General features: G+C 43.3%; 1 protein-coding gene across 4 annotated transcripts in view; it reads right to left on the minus strand.

Moving 5' to 3' along the window:
* ABCC8 (ATP binding cassette subfamily C member 8) overlaps nucleotides 1-11,021 on the minus strand; it is an 83,008-nt gene extending 71,987 nt beyond the window's left edge. For 2 of the 4 annotated variants that reach the window (XM_038137766.1, XM_038137769.1), the window contains exon 1: nucleotides 891-1,162. In XM_038137766.1, coding sequence (XP_037993694.1) covers nucleotides 891-1,086 — 196 coding nt within the window. In that variant the 5' untranslated portion in view covers nucleotides 1,087-1,162. Of the gene's footprint in view, nucleotides 1-89; nucleotides 261-890; nucleotides 1,163-10,928 lie in introns of those variants that run through there. The other 2 variants (XM_038137768.1, XM_038137767.1) reach the window with 2 other exon arrangements.
* Between the last annotated feature and the right edge of the window lie 732 nt (nucleotides 11,022-11,753).

An 11,753-nucleotide genomic window follows, 5' to 3' on the forward strand; every position in this document is an offset into this window, starting at 1 on the left:
AAAACGTATAAGGTGTGAAGTTTTATCTCGCTAGAAATTAGCAATTCAGAGAGATTCCAGATAAACGCAGGGAATCCTAAGCAGCTGACCCTGTTTTCAGAGTCGTGCTGGCTGCTGTTTCCCCATCCCCAGGAGCGAGTGTTACTCCAACTCGTGCCGCGGCTCTCCGCGGGCCGGTCCAGGCTTTGGACGAGGGTACGCGGAGCAGTGACAGCCCCGTGCGCTGAACCACCGGGCCACCTACCGGCCCCGCCGGGCTTGTGACATCAAATCGCACCCGCCTCGGGTACCGCAGAAGCCACCGCCGCGGGGCAGGACCGGTGATGAGGAGGGGCTGCCAGGCGGCTGACCCCGCAGTAATTGCTGGGAGTAATATTTCATAACGCAACACTTACTGGTCAGGTTTCCTGGGCTTTTATAGCGCATTTATTTCTGCTCCTAGCCCTGCACCGGCAGAGCAAATCCTGCGCTCTCTTGCAGCATCACCCGTTCCTGCCCTGCCTGCGCAAGGGGTTTCACCTGCGGGGAGCCCCGCGGGCTGCCCCGACAGACGGAGATGGGCCCCGCTGCCCCGGCGGACGGCGGGCGATGCGGGGGCTGCCCGGGGAGAGGCTGCCGCCGGAGCATCCCGCAGCTCGCACCGCATCCCAACAGCAGCGCAGCATCCCCGAGCGGCACGGGGGCAGGGCCAGGCCGGGGGACACGGCAAGGGGAGGCCAGGCGGGCAGGAGGGAAACGCGGCACACGCGCGGGGGAGGAAACCCACGGCGAGACAAAGCCGGGCGGGGGGACGCGGCAAAGCAACACCGGGGGTAGAGAGGCAGAAGGAAATGGGGGGCAAATTGGAGAGGCACAGGCGGACAGGGGAAGGGAGAGCCGCGGGCACCCACCGATGAAGAGGATGGGGAAGGTGATAAAGAGCAAGAAGACGTGCGGCACCACGTTGAGCGCATCCACGAAGCAGCCGTTGTTGAGCACGCCGTGGTCCACGTTGTAAGCGGTGGAGTTGCCCTCGTCGCCGCAGAACGCCAGGGCCATGGCGGGACCCTGCGCGCAGCCGGGCGCCGCCTCCGCCTCCGCGCACATCAGGCGGGGCCGGCGCGGCCGCGGCTCTGCCCGCACCTGCCGGGAGCGGCGGCGGCCCCGGCCGCGGCCCCGGCCCCGCGCTCCGCCCGCCCCGGCGCTGCCCCGCCCCGGCACCGCCCCCGAACAGCCCCCAGCGGGCGCAGGGGGAGCGCTCGGCCGGGACGGGGGCGGGACGTCCCTTCCCTGACGCGGCTGGGACCGACGGAGCGCATCGTGACAGCCCTCGGCATCCCAGAGCACCAGACCCGTGTTCCAGGGCTCTCGGGGTTCCCTGCTGAGTGCTTTATGCATCGTTAATATGACAGAACACTAAATATCCAACACTAAATTAGTGATGACAGGAATAACAGATTACGGAAAGCGTGTTCTTCCGACCTTGTCAGCTTTTGCTTTTTTCTCGACTTTGATAAAGATATTATTAGATTAATTCACGTATTCAGCCATACCCTCCTCACAAAGGAGACTTCAACATTACATCCTGAACAGTTGTTGTGTTTGCGCCTTACTTTTTTTCACCCCTAAAGTGAGTTAAACCCTAACTGTTTTCCCCCTCCGCCAAGACTGCCTCAGTTTCTGAGAATCAGATAATTAGAGTGGGCTCCAAATCACTCCCTAAGCATTTTTATGTACACCAAAATAATCTACAAATCAAATTTCCCACTCCTTTTTTTTTCCTTGAGTAGAAGTTATGTGCAGCTAAGCCAATGGCAAACAAAAACTCTGATCAAATACCTCTCTGCTGTGGGATAGCAATGGAAAATAAAATGTGATGTGCATCAGAAATCTGCACCTGGCACACACTTCCTAGCACAGGCTGAATTGATGTCCAAGAATCAAATATCTCTGGTGTGTAGCCATGAAATACTCAACAAAAAGAGTCCATATATCCAGGCTTCACTCTTCAAATGCAAAAGCTACAAGTTGGCTAAATGCCTCTAAGGGAAATGAACCCATAAATGAAAAATTTCCTTCTTCCTTCAACATAACATTCAATTTCTAGGACAGACAGCTTCACTAACAGACCTGAAAATTACTTTTGTCATGCTACTTTTATTGATCTTGCTGTTGGACAGGAGCAAAGGAAAAGCAATTCTCTGCATGGAACATTATTTCCTATATATGGTCTTTTGGAGCTACAGCAGTGTGGTTAAGAATAAAAATTAAAAGACAAATCCCAAGCCAAATCCTGTGTATATGTATTCTCAAATGTGAAAGTTACACCCACGCTGGAAAGACTATAATTATTTTAAGTTTTGGATAGAATCCAGCATTCATTTGAGCTTCTGGTCAAGCTCAGCTCTGCTACCCTAATCGTTATTTAATAAACAGTATGAGCAGTTTACATGCAGATAATTTAAAAGTCATTTATATTTTAGCATTTCCTGAGTCCCCAAGTGACACAAGATCTCTGTGTTATCCATGAACAAAGAGCAACAATGAACTCTTGGCAGCTTACACTCTGGAGGCTGAAATCATGGTTAAGATTTGAGGAAGAAATAACTGTGGCCAGAGAATTTAACAGAAAAATTAAAGTTTGCCAACATCTCTGAAGAAATCCAATAACTGAGCTCCCATGCCCAATCTCTGTATGTTTTCTGAACCTACAAGGTTCTGATCACAACATTTTTAAAAAATGTCTATCTCAAACAAAAAAAAAAAAAGTCAGGAAACTCCATGGTTTTGAATTTGAAATTTATCTTTCCAATGATTTTCAGACATAGCCGGGATTGCAGGTGGTGGCTTAATGTGGTGGTTTAAGATTAATGTTCTCAGTTCATTGTTCTCCTACAACAAATCTGCTCCTGTCACAGAGCTAAAGTTGAGTCAGAAATGTGTCGGCACCCTGAACAGAGAGATGGTGGATTAAATGAGGAATTAATGACTTAATGAAATACAGAAAAAAACCCAGACTGACAGAAATCAAAACAGTTGGTAAACTGAAATTGGTAAGGTGAGCATTCATAGAAATAGAGGGACACACACAGACACCCAAACTCTTTAAATAACTCACACTTCCAATAACAATGTTCCAGTTTTGTCCCTACTGTTACAATGAAATCAAGTGAGTAATCTGGACAAATACTGGTCTTGCTTACTAAAGAATTAAATAACAATTTCTTTTTCACTCACAGATGGTAAAACAACCATTTTTTGCCTTCACAAAATAATGCTATGACATAATTTGATCCTTTTGTTAGGAAAGGGATTGTGGTGTCAAAGCAATGTACTTCCTTACCCAGACTATCTCTGCTGGTCCTGTGGGCTTTGGAGCAGGTCACAGAGGAATGGTTTCTCTCTCAAAACTGTAATTTCATGAAGCTTTGTGAAAGCAGAATTCTTTTTCAAAGTACAGAAAAGGCAAAGAAAATATAAAACCAACAGGTAGACAGCCATCTTTATCTGCATGTTGCAAATGCAGCCTAATTTTCCAATAAAGTTCCTTTACATCATATTTCTCTTACTCCTGACTATTTCCATTTCACAAGAAGTCAGTTTCCTACTTCATTATTTCAGTGTATCTGTTAGAAATGAGACATCAAGTTAGATGCTGGCAGCCACTAGCACATTCAGTAGGTGACTGGAAATATTTTGAAAGCATTTTGATTATGTAAAATTGATTTCCAGAGAGACAAGGGTGATATTTTTAACTCAAGGAAAAACCACTTTTTATGCTTGCCTTGGAATTTGTCTTTGTCTACAGGTTTTGGTTTTATAGTAAAAGCACTGACACGTCAGAATTCAGTTGTTTTTAACAGATATTCATTTATGTGGGAGCTTGCTCTTTCCTACCTTTGTCATTTGTATCTCTCCTCTTACTCAGCTGCTTCACACTGGCCTCTCTTTTCCATCAATGAAGAGCTCTCCTCCTAAAAATCATGCTTTGCTTCTGTAGATCACTCTGCAGCTTTGTGCTTTTGTTTGTATCTAGAGAACACAGATAGAAAAACCCTCAAAGTTTTGGAAGCTCTGAACAGCCACAGCCCATGTTCAAAGTTGTGATAGTTAGGTATATAAATTTAGGCATCACACAGGAAAATTTCACTTTCCTGTGTATTTTAAAGTCATTATTGAGATCAATTATAAATAGGAAATCTTTGGAAAAAATACTAACAAAGCAAATTCTCATTGTGATTTAGGATTAGCTAAACAATATACACTAAACTATGATTCCTGGTTCCTATTTTATTCTGCTCTTGGAAGAAAAGAGGAAAAGCAGTATACATATGTGGGAGGAAGCCATCAATCCCTTTCTGAAGTACATTGGGAAAGGCTGAGGAAAAAAATGGGAGAAAATCACCTCCAGAGAAAAATGTTAATTTATTCTTGTGGAACAAAGAACTCCATTCTATCATTTCATAGAAGACATCTTTTAAAAAAAAATCTTTGAAAAATAGTCTAAGGTGTTGCTATTAAAATTCATACATAAGCATAATCACAGAATCCTAGAATGTTGGAGATGGAAGGGACCTTAAAGATCATCCAGTTCCAGCTCCCTTGCTATGAGCAGGGACACCTTTCACCAGACCAGGTTGTCCAAAGGTCCATCCACAGCCGGTGTGGCCTTGAACACTGCCAGAGATGGGGCATCCACAGCTTCTCTGGACAACCTGTGCCAGTGCCACGCCATCCTCATAGTGAAGAATTTCTTTTTGATATCTAAACCAAACCTTCCCTCTTTCAGTTTAATAATAGTGCAGAGATTCACAGAAATAGCTGTTTTTCTCTAAATAAACCTTATTAATTTTTAATTACTGTCCCTCATTAAAAATTAAGAAAGAACTTTTGAGTAAGCAGATCTATCTTTGAATGGAAACAAAATACAAACTCTTTGTTGGGCAATCATCTTCAGGCAAACACTCAGACAAGTGTTTTAGATTGGAGCAGCTTATCTTTAAGTGTATTCAGACATCTTGTGGCTTCAGCCACATCAATGACCTCTATTATTAAGTCATTTTATAAAGCACATTCTCCAACATCCAATATAACATTCAGCCAATTAATCTCACTTTGAACTAGCTCCTCAGTTTAACAGTAGCTTCCTGGTTCAATAGAGCCAGAGCAGTGCTGACTTGGCACCTGAAATCTGGTGAAAAAATTTCACTTTTCTGTTTATTCACTCTCCTTTGCAGTGTTAAACAAAGACTGATGCATTTGGGGCTACCTGGCACAACTCAGGGTGAATCACCTGAAGGGCTGCAGGCTATTTCCTTTACCAGCCTCACCTAAGGATATTCCTGATGCTTCCCTGCCCTCCTGAATCTCCAGGATTCTCCACAACAGTGACAACAACATTAAACCAACTTTTTATTCACTTCTGACTATCCTTGTGCGCAGATGAACTTTTAGAATCTCTGCATGATCTCACTGATCACCTCACACCTTAGTTTCATCTCCAGTAGCTAAATGGTTAAAGTCTTGAGTACTCCCTGTGTAGTACTCGTAGTACAAGTGTTGTGTTTTCCTCAGGGGAGTGAGCTGAGTGCTGTGAACTAACCCGTGCCAATAAACAACTCGCGTGCTGGCTCCAGTGTGGTATCCTTCAGCAAATATTATTTTAGTTACTGGTTCAGTCCAGTGCTGTTATGATGCTTGCCTTGTATATGGGCTTTTGTATATAAAAGATTATTCTGCCTGTTTATACTAAAAAAATTGCACACACTAACAAATAACCATAACAAATATCCAGCATTAATTTCCAAAAGGTAACAGGGCTAAAAGTCACTGGCCTTTCTTGGAACCCTTTCAAAAACCACAAATTAGACTGAACACTAAGATTTGAATTGTTTTTTCAAGATTATTAGAAACAAACCAAAGATATCATATTTCCTTCTCAGAATATAAAGCAGTTTCCTGCTCAGGAATACAGAGTTTTAGTTGATTTATTTATTGACCACCAGGGCTTGTTCCAGGCTACTCTCAATTTCTCCAGTGGGTAAAATCGACACAACAATAAGAGAGAAACAAAGCTATCAGTTCAGACTTAATTTTGGAATGTGTTTATCTGGTGTGATTATTTGACAAAATTATGCAGAAAATTAACAAAAAGGGTGCTGTAGTTCAAGGAAGTTTTACACTTCACAAATTTCTTCTATTTCTTTTTTAATAGGTTACAATGTGGCATTTATTCTAGCTCTTAAAATAATGACCAAAAATCATATTACAAATTCATAAAAAAAAACCAAAACGAGAGTATGCAGAAAAGGTTTGTTCCTGTACAGCAAATTCTGCTAATTCCCTGTTGCAATTTATCACATACCTAATTAATTTTAAAAGGCCTATTTCAGGAGACATTTCTCTTGAGTTCAGCCCACGTGCAGACTACATTTGGGATTTTCAGAGGCTCAAGGGAGATAAAACAATCAATACCAATAAAAAATATAAAGAAAATTAATTTAATAGTTTAGTAATTGAACCTACATCCAGTAGTATTTTTTTCTATATTTTTCCTATTTTCATGATGATTTGAACCTGAAGTTCATTATCTCTTGGAGCAGTACAGTGTTGTTTTTTGCACAGCAAAGTGCTGTACCTGGATTTGTAGGTGTGAAGCTCTGCAGGAAATTAAATTGTCTATGACACTTTTACCTGGCAGCAGTAATTCCTGAATATCCTCACTTAGAGCAGATGTCCACAGCCTCAGCCCTCAAACCAGCTCTGCTCTGAGTAACCCTTCTTTATACTGTCAGTATTTAGGAGGAATCAAGTAGCTTTTGTAAAAAGGCAGAAAGTAAGAGATAGTTGTACAACTCCCTCTAGTATTGAAATTTGGCATTATTTTTCACTCTCTATAGCAAGAGAAAAAATTTTTAACATAGTCTATATATTTGTATAGGAAAGTTAAAAATTTGTAACAACAATCAATAAGACTAACTGAGCACCAAACCTTCAAAAATCCCCTTAAGCTGGGCAAAATAATGCAGAGTCAAGGGGACTAAAACTATTTAAAAGTTTGGATGACATTTAATTAGCGTTTTTAGCCAAAGAAAAGAGGGAAAATTCCAAACTCCTCCTCCAAGGGAGCAAATGCAAATAACAGAAAATAACACCATGACAGTCACGTTACACACAGGAAACAGGCTTTGCTGAGACAGGCCGGGCTTCCAGCCTCTGGACAGCAAATAGGTTGTCCTTAGGATTCAGGGTCATGGAGTGTCTCAGCTGTTCATGCAAATGCCACAGGTCCTTCACACTGTGACTCACAGAGAAGTCACCTCACGGGCTGATCGTGCTCTGGCATTTTGATCATACTCTACTCTTACAACCTGGATTCCTTAAGTGGCTGAAGTAATGTGTGAGTAGGAGTAGTAGATATTCGGATTAGCTTTAATGTATGCATGAACAAGTTGCCTTTTAAAAGAGCAAATTTTAGAAATAAGAGCTTTGTGCCATGATATGGGGCAAACAGGACAATCAGGGAATCAGACAGGGGTTCATGAAAGGCGGGTCCTGCTTGACCAAGCTGATTTCCTTTTATGACAAAATGACCTGCTTAGGAGATGAGGGAAAGGCTGTTGATGTTTCCTATCTGGACTTTAGGAAAGACTTTGACATCATTTCCTACAGCATTTTCCTGGAGAAGCTGGCTTCCCAAGGAGAGGGCAGCTGTACTCTTCACTGGGTAAAAAGCTGTCTGGATGGCTGAGCCCAGACACTGAGGGTGAGTGGATTCCATCCAGCTGGCAGCCGGTGCCAGTGGTGTCCCCAGGGCTCTGTGTTGGGCCCAGTCCTGTTCAAAATCTTTCTCATGAGGGGATGGAGGCACGCTCAGCCAGCTGCAGACACGCCAGGCTGGGTGGGAGTGTGGATCTGCTGGAGGGCAGGAAGGCTCTGCAGAGGGATCGGGACAGGCCGGATCCATGGGCTGAGGCCGACTGTGCGAGGGTCAGCCAGGCCAAGCGCCGGGGCCTGTCCTTGGGTCACAACAGCCCCGACAGGGCCACGGGCTGGGACAGAGGGGCTGGGACCCTGCTGGGCAGAAAACAACCTGGGGGTGCTGCTGACAGCAGCTGAACACGAGCCAGCAGCGCCCAGGTGGCCAAGAAGGCCAAGGGCATCCTGGCCTGGATCAGCCATAGTGCGGCCAGCAGGAGCAGGCAGGGATTGTCCCCCTGTACCAGTGAGGCTGCACCTCAAGTGCTGTGTCCAGTTCTGGGCCCCTCACTGCAAGAAAGACATTGAGGGGCTGGAGCAAGCCCAGAGAAGGGAATTTGGGCTGGTGGAGGGTCTGGGGCACAAGTCCTGTGAGGAGCGGGTGAGGGAGCTGGGGGTGTTCGGCCTGGGGAAAAGGAGGCTCCGGGGAGACCTCATCGCTCTCTGCAACTGCCTGGAAGGAGGCTGTAGCCAGGTAGGGGTTAATCTTCCAGTAACAAGCAATAGGATGAGAGAAAATGGCTGAAAGTTGTGCAGGGAAAGTTTAGATGGGATATTAGGAAACATTTCTTCACCAAAAGGGTTTTCAGGCCCTGGAACAGGCTGTCCAGGGAAGTGGTTGAGACTACATCCCGAGTTTTTTAAAAGCCATTTAGATGTGGCATTTAGGGACATGGTTTAGTGGTGGACTTGGCAGTGCTGGGTTAAGGGTTGGACTTGATGACCTGAGAGATCTTTGCCAAACTAGCGATTCTGTGATTCTGCTTTTATTCCTATATAGGATTATTCTGTCTCTGAAAACAAGAATATTTAGAGATGCAACACTGTTCAAGACATACCAGGAATCTGATGCTGAGTGGCACATTACATGCACTATTATGATACAAGTGGTAGCAAAAAATTTCAGGTACCCACATTAGTGCAGGATGTAAAGCAGCTGCAGCTCTCTATAAGAACTGCTCTGAAAATGTATGAGCTATTGGTAGGAATATTATGTGCCTATTATGAAAAATCATATAATTAAAGAAAAAAATCTACACTGTCATGCTAAGGAAAAAAAAGTTGGAAAACTTCCTTGCGTTCCTGATCATGGTTATAAAGAGGATAATTCCTGTTTCCTTCAGAAGTAGTTTTCCCCTCAGCACATGTATTAATTTTTCCTAGCGATACCACAAGGCTGAAGATAATGTTTTGTATTGTAAATCTCTTCTTAAAAGAGAAGCCATATTCTTTTGTTGTAGATTTTCTGAAAAAATAACTATTTTCTCAGAGCTGAATGTTTTCTTTTCCTAACAGCATATGTTGCACTGTCTGAGTCTGTAGCATTAGATATGAAAACAATGCTGACTAGTGAGTGCAGCAGTCAATTTGTAGTGTTCAAAAACTGTAAACACAACTGTGATTGATAGAGCTGAAATCCTGCTGAGGATATAATGAGAATTGACCAGTAACACGAATGAACACTGTGTCAGGTTCTATAGTTTTTCTAATAAATAGCCCATGAGACCAGTTTGTAAAACATAATAGATAGAAATGCCTTTCTTTACAGGAATTAGTTTGTAGAGAGTTTGCAGAGTCTCTTTGGGTAGAGACTCATCCTGAAACAGCCTCAGGTACTTCTCAGCCTAAGTCATGGGTCCCATGGTACCTGGGCAGCCATGGGCTGGCACAAACACCCTTGGCTGCCCACCTGACACTACCAGGGGATGTGTCAAAACCATCTATGTAGGGCATAATTCCCACACTCTGATCTCCCCTCCCACATGGAATTATTCCCAATTCTCTCTTTCTCTCACGGCTGTAGGTAGCCTTTCTCAGCATGCTTTCCCCAGGCTATATTTGTCTCCTGTGATAAGGCAGCAATACGAGCCAGTGGAAATGTTCTGCACGTCTGCATTTTGGCAGCCCAAACGTGAAGGGCGATGTCAAGTGCTGAGGCTCAGCCATGGAGGTTTCTCACGTGCAGCTCTCAGCTGTCTGTTTTTCATCTGCAGCGAAACAGCAATGCAGTGGAGACAAGAGCAACCACATCCAGCTGGAGAGCACTGACAAGGGATGATGCTCTCATGTGTGCCAGGGACAAATCCTCAGGACATGCTCGCAGTAACTGGGCAGAAAAAGTAAGATTGCTTGTTACATATTCCCAGTCCTGGAACTGACCATGGCTTCTTTAACAAACTGAATTTAAGTTCGGAATTGACTGTTCTTTTTACCACATCATAAAAAAAGCCACTTGCCATTTCCCCATTTGCTTGTAGTTTGGGCAGTGAAGGCTCAAGATAAAAGGAATAAGATAAGGAAAGGATCATGCTACAAGCAGATAAAAGCTCCTCTCTCTTCCACAGCTGGCTATAGTGATCATTGCCCTGTGGTTAAGAGACCACATCATCATTAAAGAAAGAATACTTGAGATTTCATACTCAGATGCTATCTACTTCTTAGGAAAATGGTGATGTTCCTTGTATAAATGTCACTTACATTGTCCCAGTGCAAAGAAGGGGCAAGTATTTTGTCCCTTTGTGTCATTTATAAATCTAGCCACTTTCCCCCATCTATTTACTCTGGTATTTTAAACATCTGTTTAAGCAGGTGCACATGGGTTTAAAGACACCATTAGAAAAGGCAATACCAGGTAACTTTATCCTTGAGAAGTTATACTATTCCTGATGTACTTCAATGGCATAATAGAAAAAAAAAAACGTCTCTGCATCTGTTTGTCTGGCTAAAGGCAAAGGAATGTGAATATTGTCACATCTGATAATAAACACAGCTTTCCTGCAGCGGTACAATATGGGACAAATCATTACAACTTAATGGCAACTTTATACACACAAATAACTTTCCCCTGTGAATCATCCAACCACAAAATATGCCCACCTCTGTTTCAATCAGCCCTGTGAGTGCTAACAGAAATTTGTTGCAATCAAATTCTCCAAGAAGAAAAACAACATTATAAATTATGTTGCACCCACCTGTAAATTCTGTTATGATTGATGAGAAATTTATTCATTAGTTGGAGAAAAGACTTGTGTGTCCTCTCAGTCGGGATTTTTGCTGTGCCTGTCACTCCTCTGCATTTAAATGGAGCTCCCTGATTTCCACTGAGGAAGATTATGCAATTTCTTCTGAACTAGCAGGTTAATAACAGTCAGAGATCTGCTTCACCACAATTCTTTGTGAATAACTGAAACAGAAACATGCATTTCTCCTCCTTTCCCTCTGCCCTTCCTTGAGGTTGGAATTGCTTCTAATTAAAATCTGTTAATGGGTGTCTCGACTCTGAAAATTCCACATTTTATAAGGGGGTGAGGGAAAGAATAACAAAAATACTGATATTTGTAAACTTATAATCTACTTAGTTTCAAAGGATAACCCTGAAACACTATTTCACCCTGACAGGGAAATATGTTTTACAAGATTTTTGTCAAAGCTTAATTTTCTCTTGAGTGTTTCTAAAAATGTTTTATATCAAGTGTTCTCCGCTCTCTGTTAAGTGGCATTAATCCTCAAGAGCCTCAGACTGTTGCCAACATGAACATGGGGTCTCAGTGCTAAAGCACCCAGAACTGCTTAGGGGAAAGGCAGAGGAAAGAGAACAAAATTTCAGAAAAAGTAGTTTGAAACTCTCTTGGTTTTACATGTGTGTGTTTGGCTTTGCATAAATAACACCCATTAGCAACCTTCCCTCTCACATCCTTACTGTTTAGAAAAGTCCTTGTCCTCAAAAAGACTGTCTGATTTCTATCTTGCCCAGTTTATGTTGGGAGAGTCTCAGTCTCCTTCTCCCAAACTTTACT

This window comes from Motacilla alba, chromosome 5 (assembly GCF_015832195.1).
Source record: "Motacilla alba alba isolate MOTALB_02 chromosome 5, Motacilla_alba_V1.0_pri, whole genome shotgun sequence".
Lineage (NCBI taxonomy): Eukaryota > Metazoa > Chordata > Aves > Passeriformes > Motacillidae > Motacilla > Motacilla alba.